This window comes from Felis catus, chromosome C2 (genome assembly GCF_018350175.1).
Source record: "Felis catus isolate Fca126 chromosome C2, F.catus_Fca126_mat1.0, whole genome shotgun sequence".
NCBI lineage: Eukaryota > Metazoa > Chordata > Mammalia > Carnivora > Felidae > Felis > Felis catus.
The window spans coordinates 55,743,581-55,762,906 of NC_058376.1; the positions used below are offsets into that span (position 1 = coordinate 55,743,581).

A 19,326-nucleotide genomic window follows, 5' to 3' on the forward strand; every position below is an offset into this window, starting at 1 on the left:
AGAAGAAAAGTTTCTCCATAGACCAGAACTTGGTCATTTATAATACACAAATCCAACAGGAGCCAAGAGGCAGCAAACACATTTGCCAAAAGTCTGTTTAAGAAGAATGTTAAACTATGAAGACACTGCCCAAATAATCCAGTTCTATTTCAAGAGGCGGATTAATTTAGGTGTGGAAGGAAATGTACACAAGTTCTATTTTGAACTGACATGGAGACCATCCTTCAGTCTAATCATCATGTTCTAACCTTCAGAGAGAGTACTAATGTATAAACAGAAAAGCAACAATTCTTCATCTACAATCTTTATGGACATCTCCAAGGGACTTAAGTGATATATTCGCAGGCTGATACCAATTATAATATATAATTGAATATATATTCAAATATAATGAAATCAATAGCAGATACATGGGAGAATTTCATTTCTTCTCCACTGGAAGTTTTGCCTCCACTGAAAGTCAGAAAAGGCATTCTCCCAGCCACTTTATTCCCACCTTCCCTAGATCAACCTTGTCACAAGGTTTGAAGAAAACCTCCCTTCTGTGTCTGGCTGATTCCCATTATAGATTATTTTCTGTACACTGGAAAAATCAAAGCTCTTGGAAACAATCGCCAGAAGATCCTGATCTTCTTCCGTGCCATTGATAAATTCTTCTAAAGTCAGTTCTCCTAGAAAATAATAAATGAACAATTAACAAGAGGCTTTGTCCATACCAATCACTGGTATATACAATATATTCCCTGATATTTTTATTGATATTCTTCTGATATCCTTTCACCTTGACCAGACTCTAAAGTCTTCGAATATCCTTATATAGCAAAGCATTCAATGGTAGGATTGCCATTGAAAACAAAGATGACAAATACAATCTATTTTTATGTTAAGTTGAGAATCATCAGCAATGCACCTATGTTCACATACATGCGTATGTCTCTACACGGTATTGATTATTTGACCTTTACTCATGAAGATATGACCAAGTGATAGGAGTATGGATACTGCAGATTTCTAAGTTCAGGAGGAGATGACTGTGTGCAAGGCTGTTTTCAACATTCTTCTCTCTGAGGAAATAATTGCAGGGACCGTCCACAGCTGTGAGGAAGGGTAAACATTTATTCATTCCACATACAATTATTGGTCAGCAGGTTTCTTTTCAGATTTTTGGTTCCTAATTTCATCACTTCGGCATAAGCCAAAGTCTCATGCTGGTCAGTCCAGTGTTATCAAACCATCACCATAGAACTGTGTGCCCTGGCCACCCTGTTTTGCCCCTACCCTCATCCTACAAGACAACTTTTCAACATTTTGGGGGAGATGGGAGGGGTTCTCTGTTGACTCATTTGGACTATAATTATAAATTTAATGTTACACGCTGGATAGCTAATTTATGCAAGCATAACCCTCATGCCCCTGTTAATCACTATCTTGAAATATAGAGATCCTGTCCTCCCTCTGCATTCCCATCAAGCAGAACGTGCAGTGAAAAGTGTTGTTTGCTGTTCAAGGTCAGGGGCTCTGAGGCTGGCCAACCTGCAGTGTCTCCCTTATAACAAAGAGTGTCTGGGTGGCAGACCTTGATTTCCTTGGAAGTGCTGTCCACGAAAGGGGAAGGGCCTCTGATAGTTCCTGGGTTGAGTTGCTAGGATATAAAACTTGCTGCACATAGATGCCAGCAGCAGCTGCTCTGTCCAATTGGCCGCTCCTGGCCTCCCTGTATGTCAGCTCCCCCAATAAAGTAATATAGGTTACTGGTGTGGAAAAGAGAGAAAAGATGGAATTTCTTTAAAAATTTTTTTTTCACTGAGATATAATTGACATATAATATTGTGTCTTTGGGTCTTTCCTTTGGCCTCAGCAGACCACCACCCACCCTAGGCTTCAAGTCTGCTGGGATTTGACTACACATGAGTGCATTAAAGTTGAGGGGTAGGGATGTAGTTCTTGATCTCAAAGATATTGTATCAAATTGGGTTTGTGGCTAGGTAGAAGGCCAGTCAAAGACAAATCAAGAACATTTGGTAAATAGAGAATGGGTACCTGAGGCAGAAAGGCAGCAGGAACTGAAGTGATATATCCAAAATATCCACAATATTTGGATAGTCAAATATTATATCCACAATCCATTTGGATAGTCAAATATCCAAAATACCACAATAGTGAATCAGATATAAATAAGGATGAATTACCACATTCTCATAAGATACCTTTTGGTCTCAATGGCAAAATTCTAAAACACGTCTTCTACAGGGAAATTGAATCTTTGTTCCTTATGTTTTGCTTATGCCAAAGAAGTTTCTGCAAAACCCACAGGGTAGGAAGGGAGTCATCTATGTCTCACAGGTAAAGTATAGTCATGGAATAAACCAAAGTTAAGTAGAGAAAACTGAAAATAAGGAGTTGTAGTGTGTGGCTGGGGAGGGTCACAGGGGTGCAGAGCGGTGAGTCATGGGAACCATAAATAACAACAAAACAACCCCGTTTTTGGCAAAGGGAAATCACAGCTGCTAAATTACCAGTGCAATTTTTTTTTTTTCAATTTCTAGGGGCTTAGCAGAAGCAAGAGAAGTGAGAGTGGGGATGGGGTAGTGAAGTGTTTTTGTTTTTGTTTTTTTAATGTTCATTTATTTTGAGAGGAGGGGAGGGGGCAGAGAGAGAGGAAAGACAGAATCCCAAGCAAGCTCCATGCGGTGAGAGCTCCATGCAGAGCCCAAAGCAGGACTTGATCCCAGGGAAACCAGGAGATCATGACCTGAGCCAAAATCAAGAGGCAGACACTTAACCCACTGAGCCACCCAGGCTCCCCAAGTGAAGTGGGTTTTGATCGCTCAGTTATAACACTTGTCCATTGTCACCACTGCTGGTGGAAAGAGCCATGTCTGAGGGTGTGGAGGGTATAGACATCATGTCAGGTGAAAAGCAACTCAGATTACTTACTGGTGTGGAAAATAAATAAAATATGGAGTTTTTTAAAAAACTCTTTTAATTGAGATATAATTGATATATAACATTGTGTCAGTTTAGAGCATACAACATAATGACTTGACACATATAATATGAAATCCTCCCCTTAAGTTTAAACATCCATCACCTCACACAGTTGCACTTTATATTTTTTTTCCTGTGATGAGAACTTTTAAGTTCTACTCTCTTAGCAACTTAGAAGATGGAACTCTTCCGTGATGCTCTTTTTACTTTTCTCAAAACATGTGTGACCTCTGCATATTCATTTTTTTCACATTACCTAACCACTTACCATAAAAATTTCTTTTGGAAATGAAGCCAACTTCTACCGATAGCAACTTATGTTTACTATTTCTATCTAAAGTACTTTGAAATTTTCCTCACCCTTTCCCCCCAGTAATTAGCATTCATTCATTTTTCACCAGATATTTATTAAGCCCCAGCTACAATTGCCATTTCCTCCACCACACTGCTGGTGACTGAGCTGCTGGAATGTGGGAGGGGCTCAGAAAACATGCTGACAAACTGCTTTTCTTTATCTGATGTTCTTAAACATTGCTTCCCAATCCTCTTTAATTTGTCTGAGGATTTATGCCCAAAGAAAATAAAAGGATGGTTTCTGAATCTCTCTAGAAAGGATTGCCTATGCAGGTCCAGAAGCTTCCCCTCAAAAAATCTACCAGCAAAGAGGCAAAGCCAGTAAGAGGTAACTGAGCAGGAGATCACAGGACTCAGAAGGATCTAAAACAATTTTTTGAGTTTTTATTATTTTGTTTTATATTTAAAAATACATTTCAATATTTATAGGGCATAATTCAGAAAGTACACAATTTTATTTTTGCATGTTGATGTATACATATACTTATAATATATGTCTACATTACATTATTTAGTAGTTTGTTGAGTTGGGGGACACATTTTCTCCTCCTGGGGACCCTGAAGGTCAATGCTCTTCCATCACTCACTACCAATTTCAGCAGCTTCATTGATGATTAATATTTTCCTTAGTCTTGTTTTTGCAGAGTGGTTATCTTTTTTTTAATTTTTTTTTCAACGTTTATTTTATTTTTGGGACAGAGAGAGACAGAGCATGAACAGGGGAGGGGCAGAGAGAGAGGGAGACACAGAATCGGAAACAGGCCCCAGACTCTGAGCCATCAGCCCAGAGCCTGACGCGGGGCTCGAACCCACGGACCGTGAGATCCTGACCTGGCTGAAGTCGGACGCTTAACCGACTGCGCCACCCAGGCGCCCCTGCAGAGTGGTTATCTTATTGATATTCCTGGGTCCTGTATTTATTTGCCTGAATGTCTTATATTATCTTTCATAACAAAACAAAAAATGACCTCCTATCCCCACCCCCAAAGAAAGCCAAAATTTACAGTGCATGCACACGTTAGCATTTTTGCTCTAAAGAAGTCAGCTGATATTGAAAGAAACCAGCCCATGTAAAACCCTTTTTTTTTTTTTTTTCAATTCTTTTAAATTAGAACTTGACGAAAAATCGTGGTGGGGCTGGGAAATTAGCCAAGATGGGAATGGGAGTCTCAGGAGATGAGAATAGCCAGATTTTCAAGGGCGGATGCCAGTGAAGACGTTAAAGGACACAGTTTTGTATTCATTAGCAAGGTGGCACTAGAGGCATTTAGCAGCATTTTATAGCAGAGTTAAGTGCAGCAGTTTCTTCTTTTCTATGAGAAAACCTGATTCCCTCTTACCTCCCGGTAGTTCCGTTTCCAGTTTGAGTCGCTGTGTCTCTCATGGTTTTCCACAATGTTCCACTCGAAAACATTGGTCCTTCTGGTTAATTGCTCAATAAGATGTCTTCCCGTTTTCTGTTACCTCAAGTATCAACCCAATAATCACCTCTTTCATTTCCTCTTTGGCCTTGTTCTGTCTCTTTTCACTTTCATGGTTGATTATTACGAACGACTTAAAGTCTCCCCTGCCCCTGTGCTATTTGGCGCTATGTTAAACTTGCCTGGTACACTTTCTGCACTTGATGTTGTGAACAGCATCTATAAATCTTCCTAAATCATGTCAAGAACGACTCCTAAGCAGCACATGGTAGAATGCGGATTGCCATTCTTCCTGCAGGAAAGGGTGCAGAATTCCATGCTTAATCATTTATTCTGACTTAGTCTTGCTGTCCTGCCTGTTCATTCTTCAATAATATTGAGTGTTGAGCTTCAATTTTCTGTCTTTGTGATTCTTTTCAAGTTTTCCTTCCTGATGCTTTTATTTGTAATATAAAAATAAAAACAGCTTGTTGAATTATTATAATAATACATGCTCATGATATAAATTTAAACAATACAAAAAGTTCAATGAAATGAAAGAATCCCGTGTAACCTCTTTCTGGCCCCCAGTTTCACTTTCCATTGGTAATTAACTTCTCTTAGTCAATTGCATTTACATTTTTTGAAGTAGCAACGCATATGCACATGTATGTTAATTTCCAAAATAGTCTAGACAACTCTCTTCCTGTAGGAAGATAGCAATGCATGCTGTGTTTGTTTCTTCTTTATTTCTTCCTGTGCTTTTTGCATGACATCTTCTTACCAGACATTCATTCATTTCACAACTATTCATAGAGCACCTACTGTGTGCCAAGAAGTATGAGCACGCAAGACCTACCAAAGTACATAAAACAGAAATAGTTCTTGCCCTCATGGTGTTTGTAGATTCTCATCTTTTTATTTTCTTGGTATTTATCCTATGCCTCTATTTTGATTAATCTTCTGCCTCCGATTTGCTAACTACCATGATGATAATGATGTATAGAATACTTCATAGCTGTTGTGTGTTTTTCTGTCCCAATAGATTTGATATCAGTTATTCTTTTGTAATCAATTTGCAGTCAAACTGGGATTTTCATACATGTTCTTGAAGGTTTTTTTGCTTGTATCTTGGTGTGTTGTGATCTTCAGTTTCAACATTCGCTGGATTATCAGATAACAATAGCGTACTTGCTTTTCCTTTTGAAAAATTAGAGAAAATATATGTCGGCACATAGTCAACATTATTCTGATATACTTGATTGACCCTCTTTACTTCTACCAACAATGATGTTTTGATAACGATGACAATAAACAATTTTAAAAACTCTTATTTGAGGTATATATACTTAGGTTTGTACAAACAAGAATAGATAATCTCCCCCGTGGTGCTTACTCTCCTTTTATGTGTGAATAAAACACTTTATTTTCCTCTGTCAAATACTGGCAAAATCCTTTTATGCTTCTGCAAATATCAACCTTCTATGTCTTCATTACATTCTCTTCCTTGCCTTCTGGTGCTCTGGGCTGTCTTTCTCCAACAGTACAATTTTAGCCTCTTTTTCTTGACATAGGGAATGACCCAGCTGTCTCTTGATGAGATGATGCAACAACCTCCAATAATTTGCATATGAAAGAAAATTTTATCAGTTTCAGTCCTGTGTATGCATTATGCCAAGAAACAGTGGTTCATTGTTCTTCCAAAATGTAGCCTGTTTATTTAATATCTTCATTGTAAAAGGCAATGATATATGTTTTTTCCCCTTAAATACAAGTTGTTATCAGAGGAAATGATTTGTGTGATTAGTTCTATAAGCTATTCCAGAAACCATAATGTATTATCTCTCTTTTGACATATTCTTCTAGGTCAAAGAGTCCATTTCCCCGACTGCAGATAACCTCAGTTATTGCCCAAGAAAACACCTCCACTCTTCCAGATTTGCATCCTTCACCTCCATCTTTCTTTTTCTAGGCTCTTGCCATAACATCCCCCATTTTACTGATAACTTATACTTTGTTTTTTTAAGAAACTGCTTAGGTAATAAATAAAGAGTCCTGAATCATTTTCTTGTTTTCTGGAACATGTTATTTCTTCCCTCAAACTAATAAGAAACCAAGACCCTTCTTAAGGATACCACAACCCTCATACTTCTCCAGGAGAGGTCACCTTTCCTATTCCGTGGCTTCCACCACTAGAAGCAGGATTCAGACATATTTTCAACATTCATGACCTGCCCTTTTGAAATTCATTGTATTACTAAGTCTTAAACATTCACAGTGTCCTATCTCCTTCCAGGACCCTCGTCCTTCGGTCAACAATTTCGGCCCCAGGCTGAAATGGTTTATCATCTCTATGCCAACCCCTACTATACCCCCTCACCTCTGAGATTAAATATTAGAACAAACCTACAGCATTTTTCCTGTTTGGTGATCAGGATGTTCAGTTGCATATTCCACATAAGGTTTTCACTGGCCTCTTAAGATCTTCCACTCTCCATTTCTCTGGTCCTTTTCTACCTTCACTTAGTTTCCTTGTCAACTCTGGTTAGTCTGAATCTGTTTTTTACAAGCTTTCACATGAAGTGACTTATTTTATCCTTCATCTATATAGACCCAAATATGAGTAGCTACAACCAAATGGCTCTGATCTTGGTAAACTAGAAAATGAGCATACTGACTTGAAATTGAGGTGAGGCAGACTAGGACTGGGTCCTTATGAGGGAGATTGATGCTACTGATACATTTCCAAAGTATTTTTCTGAGAATTATACTCTCGTCCAGTTGTTGGGCTCATTCATAATGGCGATTTCATTTAAACTCCCTTCCAGCCTACTCACCATCGCATCCTGCCAGACACAGTAGACCAGTGCAAACTGCCACACACAACATGGGTGTCTACTGCCCTCTAGTGTCCATTATAGGAAGTGACCCATGGCGGGCATGTTGGTCCTGTGGAAAAAATTACTTTGGATTGATGACAACCATGGCTAGAGTCCCAGTGCCTCATATCTATCCTCCTTTTCCCCCTTAAATCACTTAGTAACATCATATTGTCCACCATGTCAAACTCTCTGTTTTCAAGGAACATCCTTAGCTATGCCGCCTCAATCTCCAATCAATATGCTACCCTACCAGTTTACTGAGATCAATGTCATTTGGTGTAAGCACTCCCCCTTCTCCTGGAATGCCTGTGTCTTCCATTTCACTCAGCCTCTGAAGAAGAAGTGCACCTTCTCGGAGCTGAAGAGGAACCCAGATTTTAGGGTAGCAATAGCAGATGGAGAAATGAGCAGAAACAGTGGAAATGTAGAAAAGGTACAAAGAACAGAAATGAAGGCATGTACACACAACTCTTCCCAGAAATGTGTCATCACAGGAAAGGAAAAAATCTGATAGAAGAAAACACACAATCGAAGAAATGATTTTTGTAGTATGGGAAACGTGAGTTTGTTTGCAAGTTGATGAAACACCTCCAGTAGAAAGGAATAATTACTAGAACATATCCCAGAGTAAACAGCAGAGTCCTTCATATCATATTCTCCCACTTTTCTTTCCTTGTATCTCCCTTTACTCTTGTTCATATATCCCCAAATGCCAAGCACCATGAACTGATTATACGTAGTCAATAGACATTTAATCAATGAATTGTACTGACTGGAGAACACTGGACTGGGCAAATTATGAAGCCCAATTAGGGTTTTCTTGAAAGGTTCATGCTGTTGCCTAAATGGCATTCCAACTCACCATTTTTTTTTTTGTAAAAAAAAAAAAAAGTGAGCCCGAGGAGAGTAAAATTGCCTTACCATCATTGTTTTTATCGATCTTATGAAACACCAGGTTGGTAAATTCTTCAGGACTCAGGGTTTGTTGGCCATTGAGGGCTTGCACAGCCTGCAAAAAGAAATTAAATCACTGAGCTCAACTTTGCTGGAAGCAAATACATTTTGTGACATTTCTACCCCAATATGACACAATTTTGGGATATGTTCATGTCATATTTGTTGTCCAACCTGTTCTAGTTGGTAAAAATAAATAAAAATATTATATGTCAGTTCTGGGTAATGAGGCTTAGAAATTTAATTAACTGAATACAAACTGAAGTTTGATATTATACAGCACAAAGGGATCTATTCAACATATTAGGTAGCAAAGGATACAAAAAGCTTATAGGGAAAAACATTGACATAAGAATTCTGGACGCAGAAAACAATGTTCTCAACTTCAGACCAATCATCATTAATCTTATAGAAGAACATAAAAAGATATTCTGTAAGCATCTAAGGCTTCTCCTCCAGCTTCTGACACTGGCACCTCTGGTCCTTTTTGCCCTTTTCTAGAATGATTGACTGGGAAGACAGATCTGTATGCCTTGGAAGGACACTGAATTTCTCTCACACTTTGCCAGCACCTTTTCATCATAAAGGCTGTCAGGGAACCCAGGGAAAATGACATTTCCAGCTTCCCTAGAGGGAAAATTTAACCACTCTTTCCCTCTCCCCCACTGCCAGGTGATTAAATTAAGCGACCAATATTTGATGTGGAAATTCATAATAAAATGGAAGAGAGATAGAGAAAGAAAAAGTTAGTTATCTGGGAATTTGAACATAACTACCTTGATTGAACATAAAGGGATCTTTAGAAGAACCACTGGCATCATATTTTAATTGAGGGCCTGGTCTGAAATAGGACCATCTCTTCTGCTGCTTTGCAAGCATTATCAATGCTTAATTTGGGATTAGTCCCAGCAAACAGCAGTACAGCACCACTCCTGGCCTCAGCTAGTGAGGTCTCACAATTAGATAGAGGGTAATGCTTAGAATAATGGTTACATACATATAGCATCCAATTAGATAAATATTTTTAGGGTTTCTCAGTGTCTTGGCAGAGGTCCCAAAAGCCTAAAAGTTTGTCTAGGCATCCAGTACTCCCACAGCAGAAGGGATACGAGACCACATGTAGAAGTCATAATTAAAGATTATGAAATATCTAGGATTTGTCTGTGACCCATCTCTGGGAAATAGAAGTGAGACCGAAGGATTGATTGGAAGGGTGATGAGGCCTGGAGGGATACTTTTGGAGGGAGTCCTCAATGTGCTCTGTGTTTTCCCTCTTCTTCGTACAGGAGAAGCATGGTGGGGGGGATGGGCAGGGAGGCATGGTTTGTTTCCTTCTTTCTTCCCTCATTTAGCATATCTGCACTTTCTCCTCCATTTTGCTCAGCCCATTTCTGACCAGTCTCCGAGTGGGAGGGGAGGAGGTAGGAGAGAAGGGGGAACAGGACAGTCTGACTTGGCAGGCACCCTCACTCCCAGTTATCTAGTGTCAGAGCTTTCTGGATGACAGATGTTTAAAATCCCCTCTTTGAGACCATGCCTCCCTTTTTTTTTTTTTTTTAATTTTTTTTTTCAACGTTTATTTATTTTTGGGACAGAGAGAGACAGAGCATGAACGGGGGAGGGGCAGAGAGAGAGGGAGACAGAATCGGAAACAGGCTCCAGGCTCTGAGCCATCAGCCCAGAGCCTGACGCGGGGCTCGAACTCACGGACTGCGAGATCGTGACCTGGCTGAAGTCGGACGCTTAACCAACTGCGCCACCCAGGCGCCCCTATGCCTCCCTTTTATTACTGACATTCTCATACACATCCCTAGACGTGGATCATGCATTTTGATTCCAGCTGACCCCTCAAGGCTCCTTCTACAAGTTCTAGGTCTGCCCAACTGCTATTTCAGAGTAGACAATTCTTTCCTGTTCAGGATTGTGCTGTGCATTGTAGAATGTTTCACAGCAGTCCTGGTCACTAAACAATAGGTAGCAGTAGCACCACACACGCGCTCCTCCACTCCCCAGCTGACAACCAAAATGTCTCCAAACATAGCCAGGTGTCCCCTGGGGGAGGGGTGCAACGTGTTCCTGGTTGTGACTCACTCTCTGCTTCTACCTCCAGCTCCCTCCTCTTCTGAGATGCCCTTACTTCTCCAAGTGGCTCAGCTGGACAAGATCCAAGGCAACTCTGTCAGCTTCCTCCCCATGTCTGATCCATGAAAAAACCTTCGTCCCCACATATTCTGAGCATAAGATTCTTCCTCAACTTTACCCCTCTACTCTGCTGCCATGGTCTGCTTCATTAGATTTCTCAGACTCAAATATTGGAACACTGTGCTCCCCAAACGTCAGTGGTTTCCTTAAATCCCCATGCTATTGACCTGAGGCTTTACCCAAGAAAATCCTCTCTAATAGCCCTTCTTAAACATCCTCCTGACCATTTTATGCCTTTGAAGTGAAATTAAGATGTAACTACTTCCTTTGTAAGTTTTGCCTATAATCTAGTACTTCCTTTGGATCTTTTGATGGCTGGGCTGTATTTTATTTTAACATCCTGTTATCATGTGTCAAGAGAATTTACATTAAACAGTATGTATTCTTTACTGGATTGTTTTCACTTGCCACCATATAGGCCAATCATTTTGTATAAGTACCTATTCCATTGCATCAATTTATTTAAAATGTTTTCTCTTTTAGGTCATTCATTTTTAGTATTTTACGTGACTCTGTGATGTAAATCATAGAACCTTTATCTTTGACGATGTTAATGATTGTTAATGATGTTCCTGACCAAAAATGTTGGCTCTAAAATGGAGCTACACGTTTAGCCTCTTGATGCAGATTACCAAATCTCCAGGAATGTTATCTCCATTTATACCCCCTCCACAATGTGTAAGGGCACTCTTCTTAGAGTGCCCTTGCCAGAATTCCACCTTATTGTTGTTAATCTTTATTAATTTAATTGGAGACAAATAGCGTCAATTATTAAATGAATTTCTGCTCTGTGCTTTTATGTTTCCCTCTTTTCTTTTTGTTCTCTTTCTAAACACTTCAAAGAAAACCTCAGTTCTCTGCTTAATATTTCTCTTTTCTTTACTCACTAACATAAGTTGTACATTTTAACTAATAAAAATCTGTGCAAAAGTTTTCATAAGATTTGGACAAAAACATTCATATACTATTGTTCCTCCTAATTCTTTTGAGAATCCAATGACCCTTTCCCTCCCCTCAAAAGTTGATAACATACAGGAAAAACGTTGCCCTTAATGTCATAGTCTTCAAGGATTTCCGAAGGCCATAGATCCATAGATCCCAGGATACGAACCCTTGCTTTGAATACTGTTTGGATATTCCCCCAATATTTGTATGCTATATTATATATTTAATGTTTTTAAAGTAAATTTGAGTATGTTTAAGAGGATGTTTTAAAATTTACATGGGGTTGGGCATTCTCTAGGGAATATTTTAGATTGCTAATTTTGTGTTGTAACATGTCATATATATGCAGAATTTCTGAATTTTAATGCTTACAAAGTTCAGTTACAAAGTGTATCTTAGTACTTTTTTGTGAATTATCTGTGAGATTAAAGTGAAAGCAATGTTAGTATTATCATACTCTTGAATTCTTTCCATATGTTCATTGACTACATTTGCTAAACAGTTTTAAGTATTAACAGCTTTGTCCATTTATTGAGGTGTTTGATTATAATTGTAGTTCTACCTACTTATTTTTTTTTGCATTTTTGATAATATTTATACTATGTATTATAACACAGTAACTTAACTCCTTCATCTATAAATGAAATAATTTGGACCAGATCACTTCTAAGACCTCTGATTCCAATTCTGACTCTGTGTTACAAATTCCGTATATTGCATTCATAATGTGTATTTTACTTCACATTCTCATTTAAGTACAGTGTCCTTCTTAATCATCTTATACTCTAGAATCCATTTCATGTCATCCCATGATAATAAGTATTTCCACTTCCTTGGTGGAAGGGGGTGAGATTTATAAAGGGACTCATTGAACTTTACAGCTGGAAAGGGCCTGAGATCCTTGAGGTACTTTTTAGAAATACTTTAGTCCAGCCCTCAGAAAGATTAGTCCTCAGGTACCTTTGTTCTTAGCCCTTGGCTTTTGCTGTATAACCGTCCGGTATTTCAGCTGCTCCTCGCACAACTTTCTGCACCGAGGCAGACAAAAAGACAAGTTGTTTTAGAACATCACGTTTATTCATTTTTCATCTCAATACTCTGCTAAAATTTGTGAATTTGAACACCGACAAGATAATGCTGGTTTGCAGGTGCACACTCAGTAATCGATAGCATAGTGAAACTTACATGGCTCTAGCAGTTCCAAATGTATATCCCAAAATTCACCAACCACATAGGTAGTTGTCACCAGCTCCACAGGAAGGAAAACTACATTAACTATACAATGTCCTAAGATTACTTCACCACTTCACTTACCATGAAGATATTCAGTAGTTCCTTTTTGTCAATAGAACCGTTTCCATCAGCATCATACAGCTTAAAATACCATTTTAATTTCTGCTCCATTTTTCCTCGTACAACGAGATTTATAGCAGCAATAAACTCTAAAAAGTCGATAAATCCATCCTATAGAAAGCAAGGACAGAAAGGGACGTAAATATTTAAGAGAAACAATTGTCTTTTATTTGAGAAATCATGGTTCACAAGCAGGACCATTAGCACAAATTAATACAACCCGGAAGATTTCAACATAGAAATTTCCCTGGCATTTCATTAACAAAACAAACAAATAAACAAAGAAAAGCATGGGTAATGTGTATAGAAACAAGTTTAAATATATAGGCAAGTGTGTTTTTAGAGAAAATATCTACTTCTTATGCCAAAAAAGAAACAAGATTCTGGCCTGACGCTGACGGAAGGCTGTGTCCTCACCACTGGACATCCTACAGTAGCTGTCTTCTCCTGAGTATCTTCAGGTTTTGTTCCCCACTTAGAGAGAAGACCAGGTACCAATTTCTAATATAAGGGGAAAAACCAGCTAGATAAATTCTGTACTCCTTTTTAGAGAGCCCGGTTGATTTTTTTGGAATGCTAAATTCCAGGATTCCTTTTAAGTAAGTCGTTTTCAGTATGAATCAAAATGTATGAGCCTCTTCTCTGTAAAGGTTTTGCCATATTAGTCGATCTTAGAAAAGACTGTTTAAGGCTTTCAAGCTTAGGCAGTTCCCTTCAGCCTGTTTTAAATTGGTAAAACACTCTCAATTGATACAGAAATGGTCCTTGTCATTCTTAAGAATCATACCCTTCAAACCTTGCTCAGCCAAATGCTCAACTATCTTAAGAAAAGTGACCAGCTCTAGGGAGGTGCGTGACCCACTCTCTGCTATCTTCCCCTGGGAATTCAGATGCCAAAAGTAGTATATTCAGCCCAAGGAAACATGCTGTCAGCTGCATTCTCCTTGGAATTTTGGATTGTAGAGTCCTATTTACAAAACAGGATGTGACATAAAGTACTCCTTCCCCTTAGAAGAAAGAGCATGAGACTTAGCAGACTATAAAATGGTATGTGTTTGCTTCGAGGAGCAAGCTTTTGTATCTAGTATATAAGAAAAGCAATTGAAAACTCACCCGTAGTTCTGGATCTGAAACAAAGCCTTCTTGCCTGATTAAAGGCTTTTTGTTGGTTGGTTGGTTGGTTGGTTGGTTGGTTTGGTTTTTTAAAGACTACTACAGCACCTCAAATACTGAAAACCAATGTGCTAATGACTATAGCATTGTCTTCAAAATGTATTATTCAACTGATGAATGGATAAAGAAATTGTGGTTTATATACACAATGGAATATTACGTGGCAATGAGAAAAAATGAAATATGGCCTTTTGTAGCAACGTGGATGGAACTGGAGAGTGTGATGCTAAGTGAAATAAGCCATACAGAGAGGGACAGATACCATATGGTTTCACTCTTATGTGGATCCTGAGAAACTTAACAGGAACCCATGGGGGAAGGGAAGGAAAAAAAAAAAAAAAGAGGTTAGAGTGGGAGAGAGCCAAAGCATAAGAGACTGTTAAAAACTGAGAACAAACTGAGGGTTGATGGGGGGTGGGAGGGAGGAGAGGGTGGGTGATGGGTATTGAGGAGGGCACCTTTTGGGATGAGCACTGGGTGTTGTATGGAAACCAATTTGTCAATAAATTTCATATAAAAAATGTATTATTGAAAAATTTGTTTCTACCCTGTTGATGTTTTACCTATATAGTCAGAAAAATACAATAAAACTATTTAAAAATTTTACTACATGTGGGTAATAGATTTTTACGTTTTACAACTTAGGTAACTTCACCCCATCAATAACTTTAATACTTCTTACAAGCAACAAGACTTCTGCTAACAGTCTGGAGTCTGGTTGAATGGATCTCCTCAAGGAAATGTGCTCAAGGATACAAAACATAGGTGGTTTTGCCTTTTCTCTGTCTGCCTTTCCTACTGCTGTTACCGCTTCACCATATTAACCCCTAACTTAGTCATGGCTGAGATAAGGGAATTATGTTATCATAGAGTTGAAATTTATTTAAGAGGACATCAAGATATCTTCAGATTTGGCAGGACATGACCATTATTTTTCAGTGTCAAGACTGGCAGGGATGGAGAATATGAGTTGGGTGGACAGTATTCAACCAGGGGCACATTGGCTCCCAGGTCTTCCTCCTGTGTCTCTAGGACTGACCAATCAATACAACTGTTCCCTGGGTAGTTCTTATGTGTGTTTGCCAAAAAGTTACAGAAACATCATCCCTGAGAAGACTGAGCTGGCTTGCTATAAATATAAAGTTGATCTTTCAGTGTTTCCATAAAAACCTTATATTCCATGATGGTTTGTTTCACTTTTTGAGTCCTGCTTCAGGATCATAGTTTTTGGCATCACTTGCGTGATGAATGGCAACAGATTAGACTGGGCAATGCTGCCTTTAGAACATTTGATGTTTTCTGATTAGGCACAGTGGGCAGGTGACCCTAACTCCTTCCAATCCTGGTCCTGGAAGCTCTGAACAAACTCTATCAGGAGGTGAGCATAAATATTTTCATTGTATGGCTTTAAAATGGACAATCTGCTTAATCGACTGCCAAAGGTGATGATGGGCAAGGAAGCCTTTCTACTTAGACAAGTGCAGCCTTTTCCAAAATCTCCTGCAAGCAATACATCTTCTGTTCTCACTTCAGCATTCCGTTATATAGTCAAATTCTTAACGAACCACTCTTTCCGAACCAGCATTCCATCATATAGTCAAATTCTTAACGAACCACAGCCAACTCTTCTTTCCAATTATTTTTCTGGTAAGATTTTGTAGAAATTCGCATTGGTGAGACAACTCTGGTGAATGTGATTTAATGGCTTGTGTTAGTGTTGGAGAGGGTTTTAAGTAATGCTTATTCTGTAAATTGGTAGATAAAGTAATTATTGCCTTCAGTTAACCTACAGATTTTAAACACGGGAGAGGGGGATAAGAGCCACAGAGGTGAGATGTTCCTGTAAATGTGACCAGGAAAAATGCAAAAGAGAATGCCCAAAGACTTTTCTTTGACATGATCCAAAGGAACATTGTTAAGTTCACATTTCTGTATTTGAGCTACTGGAGCCCTCGTGGCACACAGAACTGTCTGGAAATGTTTGACACTGATTGACCTTGTGCCTGAGTAGGGTTCGTGAACTCCCTGCATCAGAATCACATGAGGACAATGAAATATGCAGATTCCTAGAACCCAACCCCAAACAACAGCATCAAAACTACTTGGGATGGTGTCCAAGAGTCTGCATTTAAAATGCTCCCCAGGTGAGTCTCATGTATCCTAAGATTTGGGTACTACGGATCTAAGCTGTTTTTCTTATAGATGTCTTCCTTCGTAGGCAATGTTTTCATCTAGGTATCTGCCCAAGTGGCTGTTTTAATTATGACTTCTTCTCACTTGAGTTTCTGTAACCTTATTAAGACTAATGAGAAAAAATATGGCCCACATGGTTCAGTCTCAGAATAATGACACAGGCCTACAAATACAGTCCAGCAATCAAAAATTAATTGAAAATAACAGCAAGTCTTTACTTTGATTTCTGGAAAAAATACAAGTTGCAAGAAATTTATGGATTTCTTCCAACACCCTCTTCCTCTCCCTTGTGCTCCCTGCACATAGCCCCTGATGCTCAACCTTCAGCAATTCCCCACTGCCCCCCTCCTTCACAGCAGCCTGACCATGAGAACGCACCAGCCCTTCACTCCACTACCTTGTCTCCTAATTCTGTATCCCAAATCCTAAAACATTAGTTTGGTGACGGCTGGATCCTCCTTCAAGGTTGAGGGTGGGGAAGAAATTGGGCACACACAAAGCCATTTTCAGGAACCTCAGAAAAGGAGAGTTTGGGAGGATGTCTACAAAAATAATTTTAATTCCAACACATTTATAGATGTATACACTATGTTCTTAGGATGGAGTGGATTACACGGAAGAGTTAAATGGGGCCAAGATACGGAAGCATGACTGTTTCTCAGTCTCCAAAGGGAGTTTGGTCCGTTGATAGGTTACAAATCATTTTGTAGAGGTGGGTTAAAACAAGAAAGAGAAAAAAAAATATATGGAGACTTCAAATTCAAGCTTTCTTATAGTCTCTAAAAATGTAGGAAACTATAAGGCATACTTTTTACATCTATAAATAAAGTATAAAAATATTTAAACATTATATAAGGTTTGTTTTCTTTGGACCAAAGAGATGAAACTAGAAGTCTAATATAATAAAAAAAAAATAAGGAAAACAAAATCTATAGTGTTCCATCCAACAGAAAATCCACCAGTGGAATACATGGTCTCCAGCAATATTCACAACCTGCCGTAAGTCACAGTTGCTTTCAGGATATGATCAATTTGAAATGCAGATAGAAAGTTAAATTATAAAACTTACATGCACATGAAACAATTATTTTCTTATTTATTACTAAGTATAAAAGCTATAAAATCTACTATATATATATACAATGTTCCAAGCACTGTGCTAGTCACTTTCCAAGCATCCTCTCTAATTCTAATAGCAACCTGACAGGTAGCCCTACTATTCCTACTTTCCAGAGGAGAAAGCAGATTTTCAGACATGCTAAATAAACTACTTAAATAACAAAGTTAGGTTGTAGGTGGATCCAGGATTTAAATTCAGTCAGCCTTCCTCTAAGGCTTTTGTTCTTTGTATCACCCAGTATTTATTGCCCTCAAATGCATTACAACTGAATTCTCCTTCTGGAAGAGGTATCCATACAGATGGTACACATTCAGCACAGTGTGTTGTTCCTGATTCACAGGTGTGAACTATTCGGTAATACAGTCGTATAATGTAAGGTGACCCGAATGACTGAGAATGCAGCACCTTGGCACCTGTGCTCCCTTCATACGCGGTACTGCCCAAGGGGCAGCTGGCCTGTGTGGTCTGAGCTGCTTAGTCTCAGGGAGACTATGAGCCCAGAGAGCTCCCGGGGCCATCACTCCCAGGCTTCCCTTGCCTCGCTTGCATAGCCATCTGGCTCAGAGGGACAAAAGGTGTTCACTCTCCTGTTGCCTCTCCTGCTCCTTGACATTTTTGATGAACATTTCTTGTATCCATTTTGGAATCCTTAGCCCCTCTCCCCGCGCAAGGGTTTAACCTCCACCACCCCATAGACCATGGCTCTCACTGCCTGTTTCCCCAGGAAATTTCCCCAGCTGCGCCTCCAGGATCTAAAGCCTACATACCGGTCCTGCGTTAGCCAACCTTGTTCTGTCTTCACCTCTGCTCTTGACTAGGACTCTATAGCATTCCTTTGCTGTGCATCTGGTCCATGCTTTGGCTCAGCACTTCCCCCTCTTTGGGGCCTTACACCTGCATTGCAGCCCCGACCAATCCCTCCATTCTCCCCACTTTGTAAAATACCCAGGTAAAAATATCACTGTAGATGTCATCTGCTAGGACAGTGTGGTCCTGCCATCACTCTGTGTGCTTGAGAGACCCCAAGAAACAGATATTGAAATGTCATCTCAATATACTTCAGAGACATCTGCTTTGGAGTTTTGTCCCAGGGATGGAGCCACAAATTTATAAACTGGGTAATGTCCTTAGGGGAACTTGGCTTCATCTCGTTGATTCAAACTGTAGAATTGCAGTTCTAAAAACAGTCATTTTGCAAATAAGAAATGGACTGAACTAGTAATAATAATTATAATTATAATCAAAATGAAAATGGCAACTATTGATGTTGATGTAATACTTGCTAGACACACAGGGCCAGGCATTGTGCTTCGCACATCTGAGCTCACTTAACCCAAACAAGGTCCCAAACGGCATTAACCAATAAGCACAGCATCCTGGGTTCAAGTAACACCAAGATTGCAGAAATATAAACTGTTATTACAACAACTAGGTATCAGACCCCATTTGTACCCTAGTGTACCCTCTTATTCAGGAAAACAAATGATCCAAATCAAACAAAAATCCTTCAAACCATGGTCCCAAATGAAAACTATTTCCTCTGACAGCATTAACATTCTGCTACTTTTCACAGAATCACGATCTGTGAAGAACTCCTGAATTGTCACAGCCCCTAACCTGAAGGCATTTAGATGTTTTCATTCTTTTACATGTGACACCTTCCAGTGACATTTTGCCACTGTGGCAAGTCAGCAGCAACATATGAATTGAAACTTCTGCCTGGAAGTGGTTACTCAGATGATCACAGTAAGGAAACCCAGAG

At 39.2% G+C, this 19,326-nt stretch overlaps 1 protein-coding gene across 1 annotated transcript in view; it reads right to left on the bottom strand.

Annotated features, from left to right (window-relative positions):
• Positions 1-6: 6 nt before the first annotated feature.
• GUCA1C (guanylate cyclase activator 1C) overlaps positions 7-19,326 on the bottom strand; it is a 32,874-nt gene continuing 13,554 nt past the window's right edge. The window contains exons 2-4 of the mRNA XM_003991614.5: positions 13,040-13,189; positions 8,546-8,633; positions 7-671 (exon numbers count right to left, since the gene is read on the bottom strand). Of these exons, the coding sequence (XP_003991663.3) occupies positions 502-671; positions 8,546-8,633; positions 13,040-13,189 (408 nt within the window). The 3' untranslated portion in view covers positions 7-501. The remainder of the gene's footprint in view (positions 672-8,545; positions 8,634-13,039; positions 13,190-19,326) is intronic.